Raw genomic sequence first — 25,453 nt, 5'->3', positions numbered from 1 at the left:
ACTTGAAGTTTTTATTTTATTTAGTTTTTAATTTCTTAGTTGACTGAGTCTTTTTTCAGGTAAAATTTTACTGAAAGGTATGTGAATATTAAAATTTGTAAGGCTGAACTTATTTGAGAATTGTTGTTGTTCACCTCCAGGTAAATATTTTAATTGAATATAAAATTGTTATACCCTGACTACCTTTTCCTCTAAATTTACTGGAAAATGACACAGTGCCACCTTGTATATATTCTATTCTCTATTGCCTACAGAAAAATGCCAATTTAGTACATTTCTCCTTTGTGAGTAGCCTGTTTTCTCCTTCTGGATACTTGTAAAAAAAATTTTCCTTGTCCTTGGTATTAAAAAAATTAAGTCAAGAGAATATATCTAGGTGTGGATTCCTTCATTGATTTTGTATAATACTTTGTATAGGATTTGAGCCTTTCCACCTGATAACAAATATCTTCAGCCTAAGAAATATTTTTCTGTTACTTCTTTTATTATTCCTTTTCTTCTGTCCATTTGATTCTTAAATCTATTCTAAACTCTTTTTTATATTCTAAATTCTTACTCTTATTTTTTAACCTTTATCATTTTTCTTTGAGTTCTTGGAGAATGTTTCTCTCTTGTCCTGTAATTCACCAATGTTTAATTATTTTGTTTGTATTCAACTTACTGTTCACAGCTTCTATTGAAATTTTTTACTGTGATAAAATATACACACCATAAAACTTATCATTTTAACCATTTTTAAGCATACAATTCAGTAGCTTCATATTGAGCAACAATCACACTACTAGCCATCTCCAGAACTTCTTCATCATCCCAAATTAAAACTGCCCCCAGCCCCTGGTAACCTCTATTCTACTTTTTGTCTCTATGGATTTGTTTATTCTAGGTACCTCATATAAGTGGAATTATATAATATTTATTCTTTTGTATCTGGCTTATTTCGCTTAGCATGTTTCCAAGGTCCATCTGTGTTGTAGCATATGTCAGAATTTCATTCCTTTTTTAAGGCAGAATAATATCCCCTTGTATGTATATACCACAATTTGTTTATCCATTCATCTGTCAGTGGACATTTGGGTTAGTTTCTGGGTTTTTTCGTAGGTTTTTTTTTTTTTTTTTTAAGTAACAGTCATTCTAATGGATGTGAAATGGTATTTCATTGTGGTTTCGATTTGTATTTCCCTAATGGTTAGTGATATTGAGCATCTTTTCATGTGCTCATTGGCACATTTGTGTATCTTTTTTGGAGAAATATCTATTCAGGTCCTTTGCCCATTTTTTAATTAGGCTGTTTTTTATTGTAGTTGTTAAGATCTAAGAGTTCTTTATATATTCTGGATAGTAATCCCTTATGAGCTATATGATTTGCAAATATTTTCTCCCATTTTGTGGATTACTTTTTCCCTCTGTTAATAGTGCCCTTTGATGAACAAAAGTTTTAATTTTGATGAGTCCAATTTATCTATTTTGTTATTTGTTGCCCACGCTTTTGGTGTCATCTCCCAAGAAATAATTGCCAAATCCAACCACTTGAAGCTTTTCCTCTATGATTTTTCTAACAGTTTTCTAGTTTCAACTCTCACAGTTAGGTCATTGATCCATTTGGAGTTAATTTTTGTATTAGCTTTTAAAAAGGGCCCAACTTCATCCTATTGCAAATGGATATCCAGTTTTTCCAGCCCACCTATTAAAAAGATTGTCTTATCCCCATTAAATGGTTAGCACCCTTCTTGAAAATTCTTGACTATACATGCAAAGTTTTCTTTCTGGGCCCTCTAAACATCTATCCTTATCCCAGTACCACTCTATTTTGATTAGTGTGACTTTGTAATAAGTTTTGAAACCAGAAAGTGTGAGTCTTCCAACTTTAGTCCTTTTTCAAGAGTGTTTTGGCTATTTGGTGTCCTTTGAGATTCCATATAAATGTTAGGAGAAGCTTTTCTATTTCTGAAGAAAAAAAAAAAAGCCACTGGCATTTTGATAGGGATTGCGTTGAATCTGTAGATCACTTTGGGTAATATTGTCATCTTAAAAATTTTAAGGCTTCTGATCCATGAATACAGGCTGTCTTTTCATTTATTTATGCTTTTTAAAATTTCTTTCATCTTTCATTTATTGTTTTCAGTGCCATTGCTTTTTTTAACTGACAGATAATACCTTTCAACCCTATGAATATTTTTCTGATCCAAAATTTTTCCTTTTGTGTATGTGTGTGGCACCCTGCTATTGTGTTAGAGATGGAATATCTTCATCATGAATATGAATTGAAATTGCTTTATGTGCTCCCTATTTTTTATAAGAGTTTGCTTCAGACGGGAAATTTTCTCAAATTCCTCAAATTGGTCCTCTTCTTCCCAACTTCTGAGATTTTCCTTAACATAGTGACTCAAAAAAGGAACAACTAAGTTTTTCAGTACTGGGATTTGGGGTGAGTTCTGTCAGGGATCACGAAAAATCTTTGTTGAAAATGTAAAGATCCCAGGCTAAGGACTGTGGGAAAATTTAGATGTAGTATAATTTTTGCTTGGAAATGGTAGAGACCTAGTAGTGTGTCCAAGGTAAGGAAGAAGCTGAAGCCAAAAGAAGATGGTCAGGTGTAGGTGCTGGATCGCTGTGTTAAGAAATGAACCCACCACCAACCCCGGACTTTTCTCCTCATGTCCTAGAATTACAGGCTGCTAGGTCCTTCCTCAGCCTGATCTCAGCAGCTATGCTTCTCACAGGAATTATCCCAAGTGTCTGGCAGGTGTATGGCACTCTTACCTATTTTCCAGCAGGGAAAAACGTTTTCCCCTGTTATAGTAGTTTTAGCTGTTTCTATAGCATTATGGAGAAAAAGGGGGAAGTTAAAATATGTGGACCCAGATCACTGTTTTCACCTGGAAATCTTGCCTTACTTCTAAACTTTGCAAGTTTAAAAAACAAAGCATAACAGAACAACCATGAGTCAAAGAATTATTATGTCTTATCCAACCCTCTCCCTGGCCTCATTTTACTGCTAAGGAAAATTATTCTCAGAGAGATTGAATTATTTGCCCAAGTTCATACAAGTTGTCAGTGGTGGTAGAATTTTTTTAACTCACAAAGTTAAAAATTTTAAATCTAGTGATTTTTTTTCTATTACATTACTTAATCTACCCTATTTACTGCATCTATATGCATACTGCTGTTTTTGTTTCCTATCTGGGGAATACTAAAATGGAAGCAACCACTATGTATATGTGCAAATGCATAAGTACACATACTTTTTGTCTATATACAATCTTTTATTAATGGCTTATAATGTACCAATAACCTAGAATACTTTTCTCAACTATAATAAGAGAAAATTAATAATACCTACCTTGTAAGATTGTTATGAGAATTATTTATTATATGTATTATATAGACGGGGATACTGAGTCAAAGAAGGCACAAAGCCACTCTGCTGTAAAAGTGCAAAAATTTGCATTTGAACCCAGGTATGATGGCCCCAGTGTCCACACTTTTAATCACTATCCTATAGGGTTTCCCACAACTTTACAATTATATACAGTTTTTAGTTAAAAACAAATCCTATCATCCACAATTCACCACCCCAAACCCTCAGACTTCCAGAAAACACTTCTCTGAAAGCATATGCCCTCCACACATTTTATCTTCAGGACCTTTTAACAACTTCAGCTTGGAAACACTCCTCATAAAGAGGTAAAGAGGTAGCATCAGCATTTCACAGATGGGGTTAAGAGGTTAAGTATCTTGCCTGTTGCTTAAGGAGTTGGAGGGAAAGCCAAGAATGCTTGGCTCAGACTGCTGGGTGGAGACCAAGAGACCGCACTTGTCCATCCCCCTCAGCCATCCTTGGGTTGGGTTCAGAGTGTGCTTTTGCATTAGTGTCACAAGGGAAAATGACATATTCTGAACACGTCGCTTGAGTCCTGGAGCAGAACGATTACAGGCTGTCATTACCGAGAGACATAGTTCTAAAAGCCTTTTCTAAATTTAAAAATAACAAGAGAAGAAATGAATCTTCAGATGCTTGGTGTTTGAAGAACCTGGATTTGTTCCATTTTTAGGTACTGTTTATTTAGATACAAGAAGGTTTGATGGCAAAATTAAGAGAAATGTTGGGAAGCATGTGTTTATTCTCTTGTCCTGTTGACTGAGAGAATATCCTGGGGTCTGGGTCCATGGGATAGTTTCTTACCTCTCTATGCCGGCTTCTTCATCTATAAAATGATTAGAAAGATAGTCCCTAACCTCATAAAACTGTTGGAAAGATCAATAATGCCAGGCATGCAGGAATTCAGCAATTCAGAGAGTCCCCAGCTCTCCATGGCTCACATCCTTCTCCAAAGTTTTTAACATTTGGCCAGTCTATCCCTAAATAGAGTGGTTATAGGTAGAAAATACTGCTTCAGCAGGAGGCCAGAGAAAAGTTATTTTTCCCTTTGTATAATGGTTCTAGCGAGACTCCTTCAGACAGATGTGCACAGGCAATGTCTCTAGAGGAAGTTTGTCGAAGGGCTCCTTATATTGAGTCTCAATTATGGTAAAAAGAACCCACCTTGAAGCAATTCCGCTGTTCTGGGAGCAGACTGATTTGTGAGAGTAGCGTGGTCCCGTACTTCTCATGCTCTTCCTCTGGGGGTACCCCTGTCAGGAGAAGAAAGTAAAAGTATACTCCTGGGGTCCTCAGGTGTAGTTTGACTTGCTCATCGAAAGCAAGAAATTTCTTCAACATCCTTTCATCTTAAAAATGCATGTGCGTTTGTGTTCTATTTAATAATATACCAATGTTTGATCTTATAGAAAAATCATGTTGAGTTCTTCTTCCAATTATGGAGTACGACTTATGCTCTGAAAAAGATAACATATATATGTTGTGTGCGTGTGTCTTTGTGTCCAGGACATTGTCCTATACCAAGTCTGGACACCACAGATGTAATAGAGACGATACAGACTTTGTACCAGGATCAGCTTGGGTTCCAGTCTGTTACTGGAATCCTCTGAGTCTGTTTTCTCAAATGAGTGGTGAAGATAATGACACCCACCATATGGTGTTGCCTTGAAGCTTTTGCGTTTTTTTTTTTAAGATTTTATTTATTTATTTGACAGAAAGAGACACAGCGAGAGAGGGAACACAAGCAGGGGGAGTGGGAGATGGAGAAGCAGACTCCCCACTGAGCAGGGAGCCCAATGCGGGGCTCGATCCCAGGACCCTAGGACCATGACCCGAGCCGAAGGCAGACGCTTAACGACTGAGCCACCCAGGCGCCCTTGCTGTGAGGCGTTTGTAAAGTAATGTAAGGGAAGTGCCCAGCAGAGGTGCTGGCACGGCCCACATCCTCAGGAAATGTTATTCCCCTTCCTCACGTACTATCCCACATGTAGCAAGCACATACAAAGAATAAAAACTGACAGAACAGCATGCAGAAGCATTCTTGTCGGGATGAAGCCAGCAGGACAAACTCCAGAAGTGGTCAGGGGAACCAAAGAACGGTAGGGTGTTCAGACCTGAAGCAAAACAGCCAATGCCGCCTGCCCATCCTGTCACTGCCCCTTGGCCTCTAGGGCCAAGCCTGAGACTTAGTGCTGCCCTTGAGCATCTCTGACAGTCTCCTCATGAACTGCAGGTTCAACCTGTTGCTACTCATCCCCCACAGTTTTTTAAATTATTATATATTTCAAATGTAACAAAAGTATACCCCAAAAAGGGGAATGGACTCATTATCCACCACCAAGTTTATGAAACAAAATGTTACAGGGATTGACACCTCCGTGTACAACCTCGCCTTGCCTTTTCCTCACCAGAGATAATCACAATCCTGAATTTGGGGTTTTTATCTTAACAGATGCTGGATATTTTTGTATACCTGTGAGCAATATATTTTTTTCAGATTATGCTTTATAATAAATGGTCATATTGTATGTATTTTTCTTGAACATGCTTTTTACACTTAACATCATGGTTTTGAGACTTTGTGAAGATGCATATAGCTGTACTTGGTTCATACTTTCCCACTGCATCATACTATGTTGTAATAATGTACCATCATGAACTTATCTGTTCTCTTATTCATGGACAGTTAGTTTGTTTCTAACATTTTGCTGTTATAAACAAAGTTGAAATTAACATTCTTATACCCGTCTCCTGGGGGGTCAAAAGCAAGAATTTCTGATACACAACTAGGGATCGAATTGCTAGGCATGATTTCCTTGTTCTCCAAAGGGGCTGCGCCAATTTTCATTCCCACCGGTGATGTATGAGTTCTCATTGCCTCTCAACATCTTGTATGATCCTCCAACTCCTCTATTCACACAGACCGTGCCTACATGTGACTTGTGGGTTGGGTTATCTGGTGTGAACATAGTATACCTCTACCTACTCCCACCACCAGCCCAATATTGCTCCAAAGTGTGACAGGAAAGTCTTACCTTTGGAGAAAACTGTACTTTCCACCAGCTTATACTAAAGAAATGTGGTCTGACCAAACAGAAGATGCTTGTCTATTATCTCCCCTAGGGCTGTCCGCTTTCAGCTTCCATCCAAGAAGGTGATTCTGGGCTCCACAGTCTCCGTTGCACAGGACTTGGCAGAGGACCATTCTATCCTATGCCCCTACAAATATTCATTGTGGTTGGTGGCACTGGGCTCAAGTACATCAACCTGACTATTTTAGATACTACAAGCACCCAGAGAGACCTAATCCTTATTGAACTAAGAGGAGCATGGAACGGAAGGTTCTCATATTTGGCAAACCCTGAATACAGAACCCACTTTCCACCACTCCCATCTCCTGCAGAGTATGGCTCAACTGGGGAAAAGGGTTAGTGATGGGAAAGTCTTACAGAGATTCGTTTCAAAAGCGAAGTGGTACCATAGGAAACTGCATGGTGAAAACCACTGCATGAATGAGTAACCAACCAAAACAGAGTTGTGTAAAGAGGACTTGTTTGGACAAATTCATCACGTTATCCTCTGATCAAACCATCACTCTTATCCTGTATGCCAGCTTAGGCTTCAGCCCTTGGATATTCCCTGATGGGCTCCTCTTAGTGAACTTCACTTACTGGTCGGCACTTGACCCTGTGTCACATTGTGGACTACTCCTGTCTGCCAACTGTGGCCTTTCCAGTTCCCAACAGATGTCCAGGCTTTGTTTCTGCTCATTCTTTGGTCCTTACATAAAATCAGATGCAGCAGTCTGAGCTGGAAGGGAGCTGGTAGATCTTACAGTTTCACACCTTCATTTTTACATTTGAGAAATCTAAAGTTGACATCCCTAGGAAGTGGCAGAATTAAGATTTAATCCAAGTCATCCTCTTCCAAAGGCCATGCTCCCTTGATTAGCACCGAAGTCATGGGAAGAATGACTTATAAAACAGTGTGGGTATTGAGAATATGGGAATGGGTAGGGGGGTCTGAGGGAGTTCTGGGGCACTCCAATCTTTAGAGTTCTAGAAGAGAAGGAAAAGTCTACACTGAAATATGAGAAAGAACAACTGATGAGGGAGAAGGAGAGCGCATGCATAATGGAAATCAAGAAAAGAAAGCATTTTAACTTGAGGAAGAGGTTATATTGAGTAAGATGAAGCCAGAGAGCTGATTACTGGTTTGGCAATGTGGAGATGGTTGGGGACCAGCAGAGATGCAGAGACAAAGGTCAGAGCAGAATGGGTTAGAAGGTGAAGACTTCCAATTTTAAAATGAGAGGTAAAGATATTTTTTACCCTTTCTGTCACAAAAAGCACCCCAAAACCAGGAGGATGTGAAACAAAACCACAAAGCCCTTCTTTGAAGAAACTAAGAAATATTTAAGCCATAAGAACACTATACAAGTGAGGACGGAAAGAGGACAGAGGAGTGGCAAATGATGTAAGCAGTGTGGAGAAAAGTCAAATATAATCCTGCAGAAGGAGATGATAAAGAGAAGCCTGTAGCCTAGCAGAACCCTGTAAGGATCAAAACCTAGCACTGCCAGATACCGCAGAAGACAAGGAAGGGCTAACAGGGTGAAAATTGGAATATTGTTTAAGAGTTTATCTAAGGATGGGATAATAGGATGATGGGCATTAAGAAGGACACTTGCTGTAACGAGCACTGGGTGTTATATGCAGCTGATGAAGCACTACCCCAAAATTAATAATACACTATATGTTAACTAACTTGAATTTCAATAAAACCAAAAAATTAAATTAAATTAAATTTTTTTAAAAAGTTTATCTGAGGAGCTGTTCAACCTTCAGAAACACCTGCCTCCACTACATCTGAAAATTACTCCTCCAGTTCCACCAGAGAAGAGAAGTATATTCTCTGGCAAAATTAGACAAGGATGGTTTCAGAGTCAGACACCAGGTATGGGAGATTATGGAGATATCTGCATAACAAATGTGACTGCTTCCAGCCCTCCTCCTTGTCAATTCCAGACCTAAGGAAAGATTTTGAAAATTCCTTTTCTGTAGAAATAAATACCTCGGGGTGGGGGGAGGGAGGAAATGTAGATACACTGATATTTGAGGGTCCCCAACAAAAAAGCCTGTTGACAAAAGCTGGTCATTTGCTAGTTGGCATGCCCCACTGTGCACACACAGTTTCCAACAAGTCTTTCCATCTTGCTCATTCACTATGAACAGCCAAAGATCACTCTACATTTGAAGAAAGTTTCCACCAGGAAAGACAGGGAAATGGAGATACAAATACTGCTTCAAGAAGTTATGTTGTGAAGAGAAATGCAAACAAATTGGTCAATAGCTAGAGGGAGATGTGGGGTCACAGAGGATTTATATTTTTAAGATGAGAGATACTAGAGTATATTTATATGCTGGTAATCAGCCTCTAGTATTTTTCTTCCTGACTTGAAACAAATGTGTAGTCACAAATATTTAGAAAAAGGCTTGATAGTATTTCTGCTTCTGGTTAGGATGTAGAGGAATGTGAAAAACCTTCATTCCGATGGTCAAGCAGAAAAGTCCCAACAAAATAAAATCCATATGTTTCTATGGGGTTAACAGACATACAGGAAGCACTGATGAGCTGAATTAGAGAAAAACAAGCCCCTTATAGCTGAGCAGAGATCTACAGAAACTTCCATACTTGGTGATGGATATGATCTGGGTATGGGCAAAAGTAGGGTAGCCATGGAGACTTTTCAGAGATGAGGAGAAGTCAGCTGAACCTCAGTCAATGATGTGTGCAAGAGGGATGGATTATCTGAAGGACCCCCACATGAAAAAGAAATCTCTGTCTGACAATTCTCCCCCTCACCTGCACCTCTGCATTTTTTCTAAGAAAGTATCAGTGGAACAGTTGCTGAAAAGTGAAGAGAAATTGCATAATACTATATGTGGATCACTGTGGTGCTTGGATTCTGGTGTTCTATCAGAGTTGAATCCAACAGCAAGCAAAAATGACTGAAGCTGCACCCACCTCCCTCCCAACTCAAAGACTGAAAAGACCACAAATGCAGGGCAGGGCAGAAGTCTGAGAATCAGGCTAATAACAGGGAACAACATCTAATTAAAGCTGTGACCCAGCCTAAACTCCACCTAACTCAAGGAGGAATCTAAATAATCAGCCCCCACCCCACCCCCAGCTCCCAAAGATAAAAGGCTTACAAGCAAAATAAGTCAACATTGTACCTAAGTTTCCACTGCTTTTCTTTTATACACAATGTCTGAAACACAAATGAAAAGATAATGAGGCATGGGAAAAAGGCAGGAAAATGTGACCCATAATCAAGAAAAAACACAGTAATGGAAGCAAACCACAGATCATTCAATGGTTGGAATTACCAGACAGGGATTTAAAGCAACTATTATAAACATGTTAAAGAATTTACAGGAAAAGGTGAGTACAATGGAGACACAGGATATCAGTAAGAAAAAACAACAACAACAACAACAAAGAAAACTCTAAAGAACCAAGTGAAAACTATGGAACTGAAATACAATATCTATAGAGGGATTGATGAACTTAAAAACAAGTTAATAGAAATTATCCAAACTGAATGAGACAGAAAAGTGATCAGGGGGCAAGGGGGGTGATGACCCAGCCCTTAAGATTTGTGGGATAATACCAAGTGGTCTAATATATGTATAATTGGAATACTGAACATGACATTCTGCAGACGAATCTAAAACCCTCAAAGAACCCCAAACAGGAGGAATACAAAGAAAAACATCATCTAAGTGCAAAGTAGTTGAATTTCTGAAAACCAGAATAAAGAGATACTCTTAAAACATAGGGAGAAGGGAAAAGACATATTACAAAGAGAGGAGCAACAATGAAAATCACTTACTTTTCATCAGAACAAAAGACATGCAATCCAGAAGGCAACAGACTCATTTCTTTACAAAGGTGAGAGGAAATAACGACAACTTAGGATTCTATATCCAGTGAAAATATCCTTAAAATTGCAGGCAAAAATTAAGACATTTTTAGGGGAAAAAAAAAACTGAGAAAGTCATCCCCAGCAAACCTGCACTACAAAAAGAAACAACTGCTAAAGGAATTCTTCAGGCTAAAGGAAAATGATACCAGATGTAAACTAGATCTACAAAAAAAAGGAAGGAGGAATAGCAGAAATAATAAATATTTTCTTAATTTTGCAAAAAGATGATTGCTTAAGACAGATATAATAACTACATTTTGGAGTTTATTACATATATAAAAGGATATATTAAAGTAATAACATAAAAGATGAGAGGGGATATATGGAATCAGAATGTTAAAGCATTCGTTCTTTCATTATATGAGAAGTGACATAATATTAACTTATAGTAGCCTGTGTTAAAGTAAGGATAAATACTGTAATCCATAGAGCCACTGCTATAGAAAGGATGTTACTACAGATCTACAGATGTTAAAAGATAATGAAGAAATATTATAAACAACATTATGGAAAGAAATTCAACAATACAAAAGAAATGAATAAATATCTGTACATATTACTGCATATAAATTATAGCTCACTAAAGAATATAGAGAGAGAAAAGGATCTTTGGTTCAGCATGCAGCTCAGTATCATTAATCATGTTGGCCTATCCTTAAGTAAAAGTCCCAAAGAGGCTATCATTTATATACATTATAAACAAATGATTTGGCTGTGAAACATCAAGACTCCAAAAGTAGCAATGAAAGGTCTTTAATTAATCTATGGTCTTTTGTTCTGTTCACTCCATGTTTTTGGTAGTGAGCATCTGGAGCCATAAGGCCATCTGGAAATGTTGCAAATGCAGCATTAGCGGTAGTAAGTAGTGATGTGTGTTTACAATATAAGTTGAGGCTCCAAAGCCAACAACTGCCGGACATTTGAGAAAAGTTCAATTCCACAGAACTAGAAGCTCTTTTATTCAGAGGCAAGAAGTTGACAATGTAGAGCTGATGTTGGGTTATTCTGGGGTGGTGGTGGAGATTGTTTTATAGACTGAAAATGTGGTAGACATTGCATAACCCCAAGGAGGATTTTGCAGTAGGAACATCACTAGGATACTTAGGAGAAAAGCTTGTTGAATGTAGTGCTTCTTGACATGCTTATGTGTGTCCATCCTTTAATGTTTCCATCAGCAAATCTTATCAAAATGTCACATCACAACCAGAATCCCAGAAAGTAATCTTCACGAAGTATGGGAAAATTCCCCGGGCCACAGAAAGTCCAGCAGACATTGTGACCAATTCTCCCACCCCCTACCCTACAAACCAGTGCAGTGCTGGGGGCACGGTGCATGCTCAGTAAATCATTGTGGAAATGAATGAATGGATGCATGCATGTATCCAAGCTGGAATCATTCATTCAACAGCAAATTATCTATTCTATGCCCATCATTAAGTCTTGCAGGGATTGTACAAGAAACACAGGACATGTGAACTGGAAACCCTTCACTTCTACATAGGAACACTGGCAGACATGTGAAACCACCAAGGAAAACAGGAGACTCTTTAATAGCAGCCTCTCCATAGGATTCCCTGCCTCTCTCATTTCCCAGGAAGATAACATTTCATTTGGTAATAACCAAGTCCTCAGAGAGGTTCTTATCACCCCCTTTAAAAGATCTTTCTCCCTGTTTTCTTCCGTTCCTAAGAGAGCATAAAAAAAAAAAATAGGCCCTTATTAATGGTTCTATTGTCCCAGAATTAAAACAGACCCACCATTCCCATGAACCGTCTGTTCTGTTTGCTTAGATGTTGTGGGTGCTTAGAGAAGGGACAGGGAGTAGGGAGATGGGGCCATAAGTCATTTGATCTTTTGACCAAGAAGGGTGGTATATGGGGAGGTTGTGATCACTGCTTGGGACTGGTGAGTTCCTATCTTGCCAGACATAAAGTATCAGGGAGAAAGACATTTTCCAAAACAGCCTTTGCTTGTTCTGGTACCAAAAAAATAGAAAGCCCAAGAAAATACTTCTAAAGAAAAGGAAATAGGCTTAGAGAAAACACCCCAGTTCCCAGACTTTATTTGGCAGAGAAAAAAATACAGTGAAGCCAAGGAACCTTTTCCACACCCCCAATATGCCTTTTTTTAAGCTTCAGTCTTAACACAAGATTCCAATTTTAGTGTTGCGGAAATGTCCCGAACTTTGCAAAGATAACGCCACATTTGCTTTTCTCTTCCCATTTACTTTTAATGCCCAATCTCTTCTCACCTAATTGTCAGAAATTAGTCCCCTCCTCTTTAGTGCCCCCAGCTATTCTGAAGTGTTCCATGTGCCACCTCTGTGTCCTCAGGAACAAACCCCCATTTCCCTATCCCAGCCTCAGTCCCATATCCCAGCCTCACCCTCTTGCCGCCTTGCCAGTGTCCTTTCCCTCTTGAAACTGCTGACCAACAGGGCAGTGCTGCCCTCTTATAATGTCACCCTCTCCCTTCCCAATGAGGGACACAGCTCTCATCTTTATCCCTCCTTCTAATGCACAGATATATACCCTTTCTTATCACCAAACGACAGAGTTAAAATTAAACTATGCCTTTTGATAGGAGTTATTGAAATACTGGGGGCAATATAAAGGGGTACAACAGAGAATTGTTTCTAACCACCACATAGGCACAGATCTAGGATCAATTATCAAGTCAGCTTCTGCCTGGCCTCCCTCCACATGTCCACGTGAAGCTCATCCCTGCCCCCAAGACTGACTTCTTCCTAGGATGATTAACCTCTTCAGTAAATATTTATTGAATGTTTGTTCTGTTCCAAGCACTGTAGTAAGCACAGAAGATATAGCGGGGACAAAAACAGACAAGGCCCAGCCCTCATGGAGTTCAGAGTCTCGAAATGGTGAAGGAGGTAGCTAAACAAATTAGTACATAATCAAATGTTATTAGTTACAAAATTGTTGGGTGCCATGAGAAAGCCTAATTGAGGGAGTTAGTCTAAATAGGGGAAGTCAAGTAAGGCTACTTTGAGCAATTGACATTTAGGTTGGGACTGAAGGCTGGGTAAGAATTAGCCCAGTGAAGGGCTGGGCAATGGTAGCCCTAGTCCACAGGCAGCAATGATTGCAGGTGTGAAAGGCCTGTTGGAGAAAGTTGCTTGGGAAGACCAGGGGAGCTCAAGCGAGGAGAGTGGGGGCAGAGTGGTACAGATGAGGCCGGACAGGGAGGCAGAGGAACCCATCCCATGTAGGCACTGGAAGGCTTGGCAAGTTTTTCCGATATATACCAAGTGTAACCCAACAGCTATTGAAGGGTTTGGAGCAGGGGAGTGAATGATTCGGCATGTTTTAACCTATATTTTAACAACATTGTAACAGCCATGTGGAGAATGAATGGAAGAAGGGCAAGAGGACAGTCAAAAGATAACAAGTGACTGTCTTAGTGGTCTAAGCAAGAGATGATGATGGCTCAGACAGTGGCATTGGCAGAAGAGATAGAGAAGTAGTCAGTTTTACGAATGTCTAGAATAGAACTGATGGACTCGATGATAGATTATGTAGCGGGAGCAGGAGAGAGGAGTGAAGGCAGAGGGACCAGGAAGGCTTCTGGTTTCTGACTTGGGCAGCTGGGCACGTGGTCTGATATCTAGGCACTGGTAAGAAAAGCAAACAATAGTCAGAACATTTCTCAAAGTCTGAGTTACTTGGTCTTAAATATTCCACTTGAGAAGCATCAACAACCCAGGCCAGGGACAGGCTCAGGCGAACCCCTGTTTGGTTTGTCTTTTAAAACTTCCAACATCTTGGCAATCCAGCCTCATCCATGGCCGCCGCATTGCATCAGTTTTAACAGAAAGTTAATTTTGCACTAGACTTCTTCCCCAAGCAATTGCCAGGGTAAGACAGTAATGAATTTTGTTCATTCATTCAAGGAGAAACGGTTTAACATAGTGATGGAGAACAGGGCCTCTGGGTTTCAAATTCAACCTCTGCCACTTAGAGGTCGAGGGACTTTGGGCAAGTTCCTTAGCCACTCTGTGACTCAGTTTCCTTATCTGTGAAATGGACATAACAGTGTATCTACCTCAAAGAGCTTTCTTAAGATAATAAGTGAATTAATTATAGGTGGTGTATTTCTAACAGGGGTTGGCACATAGTGACTACTCAGACAGTGTTAGAAATTACCATTGCTCCTCATTAATCAAGGGTTACTGAAACGTCCCACTTCTCCAGCACTGATGTAAAGGAGAATGCTGGGCAGAGTAGAGAGCCATTTTTGAGTCAGTCCGATTTGATTTCAAGTCTGCTCTCCTGCTTAACATCTTTGAACCACATTTTCTCGCCTGTTGTAGGAGAGCAATAATGCCCACCTTGAGCAGTTACTGAGAACATAAAATCAGAAATCCTTGAGCAGGGCCTTGTACATAGCGGAAGCTCAGTAAATGGGAGGTTCTTTCCTTACTCAAAAGGAGCTTGCCTTCCTAATTTACATAGTGCGACTCCGCCTCTGTCCCTAAAGAGGCCCCGATGAGAGATAATTACAAACCCTTTTGTAGGCTTACAGATTAGGAATAAGGTTAATGTTTCTTCAGAAATTAACTTTTTTTGCCCTTTGGGCATGGTATGGAGCTATTTAAAAGCCGGAAATGTGGATGGTCTGGGGACTGAAGAGAATCTTTGTAGATCATTCTCTCTGGGATGTAAGATGTCCACATCCACATTTCCCATCACCAGTTGGACCCTTTCCCAGTGGCATAACCCACTTCCTCTTCCTGCCTCCCCCACCACCACCCTGAGCAACCAGAGTAAGAAAACATGGACACCAGCCCACAGAAAACACTCTCGGTTGTCCTGGAAAGCGTAGATTGCCTGAGCTTTTATTTTCAAAGCTGACTACACGATTTCCTTTGACACATCCGTGCAGGCGGCAGAGTTTGCTCCCGACACCTGCCCGTCCCACCTTCGCTCCTTGTGGTGGCCTTGCCCTGGGTTCTTGGTACTCACCTCTTTCTGGCTCACGTGAGCTGTTTGCATCTTGATATAAAGTTGCCTGAGTTGTCGTGTCATCCCCTCTGGAGCAGTTGCATTTTAGGACTCATTTCCAATGTAGAATGAAAACTTCGTCCTGTTAAGGGGCGGAAAACTCTTGTGAGTGGGTGGATATTCCTGCAAAAGGGTCCCTTCGCCTGAGATTTCACTCATCCTCCCTTATGGCTGACCCTGAATGGATAATGTGCTACAAAGACTTTCCCTCTAATAGGCTTTTGGGGGACGTGGGGGTACTATCGCAGGATCCACAAAAAAAAGATTAATGCATATGTCTCTCCACAGCAAAGTGTAAAATGCTCTAATAAGACTAACAGGGTGTCTTTGGATTTCAGGGAACAGATCCGTCAGGGCCTAGAAGAACTCCAGAAGGTCCTGCCAGGAGGAGACACTTACATGCATGAAGGATTTGAAAGGGTAATTTTAAAATGGTTTCCAACTCTAAATATAAAGTGTGATAGAGAAACATCAACATAAGGATGGCCGATGAGATAAGACACATGTAACTTAACAACCTCCAAGAGCAAGAAAGTAAAAACAATTTTCCCACAAGCTTGCACACTGATAACTCTATCCCAGAGAAGTGAATTTCCTCGCTCCCTCCCTGACATCGACAAAGGGCCTGTTAGCTAATGCTTGGCTGACACTCGTGAATCATGCCACACGCAAGTCCCCGACATTTCCAAGGTAACCTTTTCTATATGGGGCGTGAGTGGTTGAGACAGAACGTCAGTGACTTCGGTCATAGGGGAAACAAGTCCCAGTCTGTGAGAAGCAAGACATGGATCCGTGCTCACAAGTACGTTAGTTAAATGTCAAGGTAACTTTAGATGAATGCCAACCATTGGTATGTGAGCAAAGCCTGGGTGGGTTACATAAAGAATCAAGACTGAGCTGGCCTACATAGCCAGCCCCAGAACCCCCTGCCCACTATGGTATTTGGAAAAGCACACAGTGACTCTAGGTCTCATGTCTCTTCCGTGTGTTTTTCAGGCCAGCGAGCAGATTTATCATGAGAACAGTCAAGGTAAGACTATAATATGAATTATCAAACTTTTTTTTTCTGTGTTGGCCTGAAAAAGTGCTTCAGTATCTTCACGTTACAAAAGATAAATGGGATGTCCATAATCCTCCACACCTGATCACAAAGAAGACAAGATGACATGTACCAGGTCAAATTCCACTGTCCCGTTGATGCCAAAAAAAAGTTACATAAAAGTAATGAGGAGCCCATTATGGGCCACAGTCTATGATGTCCGTGAACAGCTTTGCATGCTGAATTCATTAAATTAATAAGTACTTGGACAGGTTAGTAAAGTCTTGGATTTTCATGTCAAATTTAATCTTTTTTGTCCTCCCCCAAGCTCCAAGCCACTTCATTACTGTGATTGGATATGATATTAAGATGAAGATACCAGTGTGCTTTAAAGTTGGCTTCACTTAAATGAAAAAAAAAATGTATACAACGTACTTAACGTATAGAAAATACACTTCTTATTATGATTTTAGCTGTTGTTACTATTACTACAGTGTCTTTCATGGATAGCCTTTCTTTATCTGAGGCAAATCTTTTGAAAGAGATTCAGTGTTACAGTGGGGATTTTCTCCCAGGCCTGTAGAGGTGTCTGCTTCCTATTTCCCTCTCAACTGTGACAAATAGAACAGACCCAGTATCAACACTAAGGCTTGTTAATATAAACCAACCCTCAGCCATGTTAGAAGTCTAAAAATCACTGAAAGAATTCTAGTAGGTTTTCCCAGCTGGTATAATAACTTCCACTCAGCTTATAAATCACGACTATTTCTCCTTGCCCGGTTCTTCAAGGGATGAGGGGTATGGTCCACTGCGGCCTGTGGGGACTCCTGAACAGCCCATGTAGTAGAGTTTGCCCCCAGGCCTTAACCTCAGTCACATGGACTGTTAATAGAAAATCATAGAAGTTTGATTCACTGGAGCTACTCCCAGCTATCAGTCCAGTGACCATTCCAGCAGGCTTGGCCGTTTCTGGAGAGAAGACTGAGAAACCCACAAGCAAAACTCCCCCCTCTCTCCCCGCCCCAGAGTCAGTCCCCACAGATGCATTCTTCTTCTTCGTGCTGGAGGTGCTTCTAGTCCCAAAAGAAAAGTTGCTGGTTCTCATAAGATTGACCTCGGGTGGTTGAGCTTATGAGACATCAACCCCCAGGACTGAGATGGGGTTTCCCTGAGTGCGGCAAGATGGATTGAGTGGGTCTGTGTTGTGTTGAGCAGGATACAGGACGGCCAGCGTCATCATTGCTTTGACCGATGGAGAACTCCATGAAGATCTTTTTTTCTATTCAGAGAGGGAGGTAAGCGATGGCCTGGCCTATATCTAACACAGACATGGAAACAGGGCTCCTTCCTCCTCAGAAACGGACTGCACTCTTTCTACTCGGACAACACGATTAGGTGTTCTTTGTAAAAACCCCCGGGTAAAATAGTGTCTCGTATGTAAAAATAATAATAATAATAATTCATTTTTTTAAAGTGAACTCTCACGTCTTACACATGGTAGATGTTTTTTCCCCTTTCAAAATATTTGCCTGTTACTCTGGGTTTTGAGGGATAAAAGTTGCTTATCATGACTTGATTGAAAGCACTATATTTATCTAGCAGTTTTGAAATAACTACATATCACTTTCAAACAAAAACGGTGCCGTTTTCCCCCCATTTCTGCTAAAAACAGGAGGAGGGGAAAGAATCACTTGAAATATGTAAGAACCAGTCTGGTCAGAAGGTATTAATCATTGAGATTCTCACTCCGAGAATCAAAGTTAAATATTAATTGGTAGCAAAGTAAATTGCAATCGCTCCTACAGTATTTCTCCTTCCTTTTCTTTATGTTCTCGAAGAAAAGTATTCCTTAAAGCAAGTGAGAGTATTCTCTCTAAACGAAGCTTCCAGTTTGTATAAAGAGTTTCAGAAGGGCGCCTGGGTGGCTCAGTCGTTAAGCGTCTGCCTTCGGCTCAGGTCATGATCCCAGAGTCCTGGGATCAAGTCCCACATCGGGCTCCCTGCTCGGCAGGAAGCCTGCTTCTCGCTCTCCCACTCCCCCTGCTTGTGTTCCTGCTCTCGCTATCTCTCTCTCTGTCAAATAAATAAATAAAATCTTTAAAAAAAAAAAAAAGAGTTTCAGAAAAAGAGGTTTATTCGGGAATTGAAAAACAATGTTTATATTTAGGAAATCCTTTCCTTTCCAGTCTGAGATTTGAGCCACATGTATAATTGGCCCAAGAAACTAGTTCACCATTACTGACAAAGTTAGAGAGAAACACAATAAGGAAAAAGACAGGCAGTGAGGAAGGAAATGCTGGCCTCTGGGGGAGGAGTTAATCAGAGCCTGACACTTACCTCAAGCTCTTGACTATTATTTGATTTAAATTCAGCTCCCTTGGCAAACAATCATTCATTCATTCATTCATTCATTCAATGTTAACTGAGTGCACTGCATGTGCTGGGCACTTTGCCTGATACTAGGGAAACAGAGGAAGAAAGTACGTTTGCTGCGCTCATGGTGCTTACCACGTAAGGATGCAATGCTGCTTTTTGAAGCCTCTGCTGATGAAGGGCATGAGGAAATGCTGTAGGTAAACACACTACTTCTCCCCTACCCATAACTAGTACAAAAGATCATTTGCACTGGGGAAGCACACAAGTAAATGGAGCATTTGGAAAATAATATACTCCCATATTCTAAAGTTGAATGCCTGAGCATTTGGAAAATAATATACTCCCATATTCTAAAGTTGAAACTAACAATACAATGGGAACGCAGAATGGCTTATTTTGGGTGCTGCACAAGAGTCAAATAAAGTAAAAACCCTAATAAGGAAATAACTGAATATGAAATAAATGATGGATGTCAGAGGCTTAAAATACGGGTTAGTAGAAAAGAATTTTAGGTATGGCACGTACAAACTTGGAAAAATATTTGGAGTGCCAGCGCCAAGAGAAGGAGGCTTTCTGAAAAAGAAAGATAAAGCTCAAGATACATAAAGAAATGAATTTTTCCGTTTTTGAGAATCCTATATAAAGCCCAATTAGAGGGAAAGAGTCAAAGAAGTTACTACAGATAAGGCTAGAGATAGACTGTGTGTAAAAGTTAGTTTTATCCTTAAAGCAGCGAAGCATATTTTTAAAATGAAGGGAAAAAGTATGTGTTTCTTCTAAAATTCAGTGTTTCAGAATATTTCAATCACAAGTGGGTTTGAATACTAAAGCGAAGGGTGGAGGAGGAACACAATTCAAATCAATATGCGTACACTGAGCACCTACTATGTGTTTACTATCAATTATTTATTAAGCACCTACTGTATATTCCAATGATTTCCAAATTTTATTTTCTATTCTGAAACACAGAAGAATCTGGAAATAAGATATCAGAGCCTTTAATAAATCAAATATTAAAATCAAGCCAAACCTGGATGTTATTCATTATGTTGCCCTCTCGATACTTAATTGTAGAGAAGGTCATGGGTTCCCTTACTCGAATATAGACCATAATTCCCATACCATTAAACCAGTGTACTCTGTGGGAATGAAAAGGGCCTTATTCACAAAGGGTGCTGACATTTATAAGCATCTGCGTTGTTCTAGGCCTTGTATGAGGAGCTCTGAATATGTTATCTCATTGAATCCCCAAACACTTTACAGAGCAAAGCCAAAACTATAACGGATTCCAAAGGCCACATCCTTTCTACTATACCATGCTGCTATTACAAAGGAAGAAAAGTATGTCAATAAAAATTCTTCAGAGGAATGGAATAATCATTTCCCCAGAATATTTTTTTAAGATTTTATTTATTTATTTTTATTTTAGAGAGAGAGCAAGCAGGGGGAGGAGCTGGGGGGAGAGAGAGGGAGGGGAAAGAATCCCAAATTGACTCTGCGTTGAGCACGGAGCCCAATGCAGGGCTCGATCTCAGGACCCTGAGATCATGACCTGAGCCGAAATCAAGAGCTAGGTGCTGAACCGACTGAGCCACCCAGGAGGCCCCCCCCCAAGAATATTTAATAGGCTTATCCTAGCCTACTGTTCCCTTTTCCTCCCCTCATCTTTCAAATCCCTTCATCAAGACTACTTCCAATGCTCTTTCTCAACACGTCCCATTAGGCTAATCACTCCTCTCATGTCCCTCATACATCACGGTAGAATGTGCTGTTTACTAGAGGGTGAGCTCCTTGGGAAGAGGGATTGCCCTCTCCATTGTGGTACCTGGCACATAGTAGGTGCTCAATAAATACCTGATCGAGGAAGTTAGTCTGGTTAATCCAAAAGGAGTATATTTGCCACTTCTCTGTCTAATGGCTTTTCTCCATTGACCCAGGCTAACAGATCCCGAGATCTTGGTGCCATTGTTTACTGTGTCGGTGTGAAGGATTTCAATGAAACACAGGTATGGATTTCTTTAGGTCTGGGAGCTTGTGAATGATAGAGAACATGTGTATTCAGTGCAGCAGCACAAACACCCCTTAAATAGGTTATTTTTCCATAAACGTTGAGCAAGCAAGAATTATTGGATGTGTAAGGGACATGAAGCCAAGCCAATGCATTTGGGGGCTGTGAATGCAGACTATCCAGGCAGTATCTTCTTTGGTTGACTTTCTGGGTAGATGTTAAATTGCCAAGGTGTCAAAACAGATCTGAATAACATTAGAAAACTTGTTGATTGTTTGTTTTTCTTTTTCATTTAGTTTAATGAATCTAATTTGGCTTAAATGTCAAACATCCCTCTTGTCCCATTAGAAATTCAGTGCATTTTCAATACAAAAAAATAAATATACAGTTGGTCCTTGAACACTGCAGGGATAGGGATATCAGCCCCCCTACACAGTCAAAAATCCATTGACAGCTTTTGACTCCCCGAAAACTGAACTACTAACAGCCTACTGTTGACTGGAAATAACATAAACAGTTGATTAACACATATTTTGTATGTTATATGCATTATATACTCTATTCTTATAACGAAGTAAGCCAGACAAAAGAAAATGTTACTAAGAAAATCATAAGGAAGAGAAAAGACATTTACAGTATTTTACTGTATTTATTGAAAAAAATCCACGTGTAGGTAGACCTGCTCAGGTCAAACCCATGTTGTTCAGGGTCAGTCATAATTGGCAAGTGGGCAAAAAGAATGTACAAGTATAGATATGCAAATTGTGACATTTTGCTGACAACCTACATAACTGTTCCTCAATGTAGGTCATCATTTCTTTTTGTTTTAATGACATGGGACAATGCTTATGATATTAGGTGAATAAAATAGGGTTACAAAACAGTGGGGATAGTCTGAGTCCACTTTTAAAATAAATGTGTGTATTTGGGGAGGGAAAGTATGAAAGACTACATAGTATATCAAATTAATAATAGAAAAATGGTAGGGGGAAGATAGATAGATAGATGAGTAACTTTTTCTCTTGTTAACACTCCTGGGTTTTCTGAAACTTCCCATTGGTTGTGTGTTACTTTTGCCATCAGGGAAGGTCATGGCACTGACCATGATGGTGGCAGGCACAGAACTATAGATTTGGAGTAGAAAAGTCCACAGATCAGATTCTTCTTTCTCCTGTCCTCTGTTCTGTGAAACAAGAGAGCCAAACCAATTGCAAGGGTCCTCTCCTCAATGAGTAATTTGAGCGAAAGGGAAGGGGCTCCATTCATTGGCTTTGCCCAACACCAAAACTTAAATTTATTTTTAAAGTTGCTCTGAAAGGAAACCTGAGTCTGTTCGATTCAAATACAGTTGCCAACAGAAATTTGAGTGAATGGGAGAAAAATGAGCCAATGGCCTGCCCCCAAATCTATAAATACATCCACCCAGGCCAAATGTTCATCTAGCTGAGCAATCTTACCTCTGCTCCCAAGGAGAAAAGTATTAAAACAAATGTAAAAGCTGGAGCTGACCCTCTAGGCCTGCTCCAGAAAGGCCGCTGGTAAGCTCATTACTACCGAGGGCTTTTCAGTGAGGCCCAAGGCCTCAGGTTCCTCTGGGTTCTAAAAGTCGCTGGAGCCCCCTGGACTCAGTTCTCTGCAGCCAAGCCTGACACATCTCCATGTGCGTTTGTGTGTTTGCTGTGTTCTCAGCTGGCCCGGATTGCGGACAGCAAGGACCACGTGTTTCCCGTGAATGACGGCTTTCAGGCTCTGCAAGGCATCATCCACTCAGTGAGTAGAGCCCTTCCTCTAAAACTGGACCTTGGGCACTCTCTGCCCCCGATCCACTAAAAATTGCCCAGTCCCCTCCCTCGAAGGCTGGTGTTCTCTGCTTGAGACAACATTCCTTTGCCTAATTTTGTTATCTATCATGTCCCACTTCTCCCTCCTGCCTTCCACACGTTTCTTTTCTCGTTCTCCTGTGCCAGTTGACCCTACAAGATAAATTAAAAATTGAAGGGAATGGGCGCCTGGGTGGCTCAATCTTTAAGCGTCTGCCTTCGGCTCGGGTCATGATCCCAGGGTCCTGGGATCGAGCCCCGCATGGGGCTCCCTGCTCCGCGGGAAGCCTGCTTCTCCCTCTCCCACTCCCTCTGCTTGTGTTCCCCTCTCTCACTGTGTCTCTCTCTCAAATAAATAAATAAAATCTTTAAAAAAAAAATTGAAGGGAACCCTGGTCTGGCAGCAAACCAAACTTCAGATAGTTCCAGTTCTCATACTGGAAACATCGCTTGATGGTGTGCACCTGACCTCAGCTTTTCCAACCATGACTGAATGCAAGCTGCCTTCTAGAGCATTGGCAGGCTCAATCTGTATCTCTTAACCATCAGAGGTACTTTCGACCAGTGGCTCTTTACCTTGGCTGCCTACTGAGGTCATCAGGAGCAGGATTTTTAAGATCTTCCCAGGGGACTTTACTGCAACCACAACTTGAAACCTATGGTCCCCAAATATGAGGGATTCACTCTTCTTCAGGGTTTTCAATCACCAGCCCTTCTTTCCACCCCAGCCTGGGTTGGATGGAACAATCCCACACACACAAATGGGTTTTTTTAGCCCCCCTTTCCTGTCAGGGAACAGAATCGGCCTCTCTTTTCCACCCTCCATACATAGGCCAGGCCCTTGGTCCAGCCGGAATATTGGATGATGCTGGTATTTATTTATTTATTTATTTATTTATTATGCTGATCTTTAAAGCCCCAGCCAGAAGGCCAGTGTGTGGGCCGCACCTGTGATGAAGTCCAGCAGCACTGTCTCCTCTACCTTTAGGTTTTGTGATTGGGCAGATGGCCAGCAGTTTCTCCAGTAGAAGCTCACCAGGCTCCAGGGTCCAGGATGCAAATTCAGAGCTCAGAGGGTCACTATCCCCTTCAGATATCAAGGGGGTCTTAATCCAGGGGTTACCAGCCAGAACCAGGATCTGCCCAGCTCTCCCAGACTGACCTAGGAAAACTCCAATGTACTTCCATGCCCGCTTTCACTCCCTCCAAGGTTTGCTAAGAACTCCTGTGGGGTGAGAAGAACTTTGGAGCTGGTCATCCCAGAATTTAAATGCTGGCCCAACGACTTACCATTTATAGATCCTTGGATGAGTTATCTCACATGTTTCCTTATTTGTAAAAAGGGATTGGTGGTAAGACTTACATCACCTGCCTATTTGAGGATTATAAGAGATAACACTGGTGAAATTACCTAATATTTTTCCAGGCACGTAATAGGTACTCAAGACATATGAATTACCTCCTCCTTCACTTTCCTTCGTCATCACATAATGGACATTAGTATCAGTTTCCTCCAATCCTCTAGATTTTCTTGAATATACTTAAAAACCACTTGGGAACCTTGCTTGAAATACCAGTTCCCAAGTCCTATCCCCAGAGATTCTATTGCAGACAGTATGAGATGGTGCCCAGAAATCTGTGTCTTTTAAATCTGTTGGGTTTTTTTTTTAAATAAATGCCCCAGGGGCACTTTCAGAACATTGATACATGTGACCTTAAATTTTCAGAGTTGTGAAAAATAATCTCACCTCAGGTTAGGAACTCCTACCTTAAATATGTACAGATGATGGTCATCTTATTCAAGAGGTATTTGTTGATAAGGAACAGAAACCAACTCAAACTGCTTTCACCAGGGAGTGGAAATTATTGAGAGAGAGAATTATCAGTCCCAATACTAGATCCCCAGGTGAGGGGCCCCTGCTCCAAATAATTTCTGGGATCAGTGTGGCATACTTGCCAACATAAGCAACAAGGACTGCAATAAACATAAAACAATACCCAAATGGTGCAAAACATGATTTGGGGCTGATCATGAAGCTCAGAGGTGGATTATTGTGGGCTGGAGCCTTCATGAGAAAGTGGGACAGACCTAAATCTATGAAAGACCCAGGAGGAATGATGGGTAGCACCAGGGAAGAGATGACATGACCCCAGCCCAAAAGCTGGAAAAGGGAAAAGCATACTCCGAGGACAATAATAATAATGCCTATCTGTCTGGGGGGAGAGTTTGGTAAAGGATCAGGAGTAGCAAGAAACAAGCCTAGACATTGGTTTGGAACCAGACTGAGAAGAGCCTTGAAGGGGTTTTGATTCCCACTCCGTGGGTCTGATCACTGAAACATTTGGAACATCTAACAAGTGATATTTAGGAAGAGAATCTGATGGTGGTATCCGTATATAGGAAGAAAAATGGGGGGATCTAGAGGCAGGAGCCTACTGCAGCATGAGTGCACAGTCTTGCTTTCAGATAGCTGGATTCTGAACAGGGACGACTCTTACCTGTTCAAAGGTTCTTAGGAGCCATGTGCCACATCACTCAAGAGGCAGTTCCTACCCAAATAATCAGAATCATTTTATCTGCATAAACTGGTGTTGTCCTTGACTATTTCTACCTTAGCAACTCACCCAAGCTCGACGTGAGCCCCCCAGATGTTTGGAAAGCTCTTCCCACCCCTAAATGGAAATAACTCTAAAGATGTTTCAGGAATTTCAACAAAATGGTCTCCCAAAAATTGGGAAAAAAATAATAATTTGAGACTCCAGTCTCCAAACTTGAGCTGAATGATAACATTCTTTTTTTTTTTTTTTTTTTTTTTTAA

At 40.7% G+C, this 25,453-nt stretch overlaps 1 protein-coding gene across 1 annotated transcript in view; it reads left to right on the top strand.

Moving 5' to 3' along the window:
* Nucleotides 1–25,453, top strand: part of ANTXR1 (ANTXR cell adhesion molecule 1) — a 219,499-nt gene that overhangs the window by 37,227 nt on the left and 156,819 nt on the right. The window contains exons 4-8 of the mRNA XM_021699264.1: nt 15,730–15,811; nt 16,388–16,421; nt 17,646–17,725; nt 20,744–20,812; nt 22,504–22,584. Of these exons, the coding sequence (XP_021554939.1) occupies nt 15,730–15,811; nt 16,388–16,421; nt 17,646–17,725; nt 20,744–20,812; nt 22,504–22,584 (346 nt within the window). The remainder of the gene's footprint in view (nt 1–15,729; nt 15,812–16,387; nt 16,422–17,645; nt 17,726–20,743; nt 20,813–22,503; nt 22,585–25,453) is intronic.

The sequence above is a fragment of the Neomonachus schauinslandi genome, chromosome 10, assembly GCF_002201575.2.
Source record: "Neomonachus schauinslandi chromosome 10, ASM220157v2, whole genome shotgun sequence".
Lineage (NCBI taxonomy): Eukaryota > Metazoa > Chordata > Mammalia > Carnivora > Phocidae > Neomonachus > Neomonachus schauinslandi.
The sequence above is the reverse complement of the archived record's forward strand: the minus strand, read 5'-3'. Positions and strand labels throughout refer to the sequence as shown.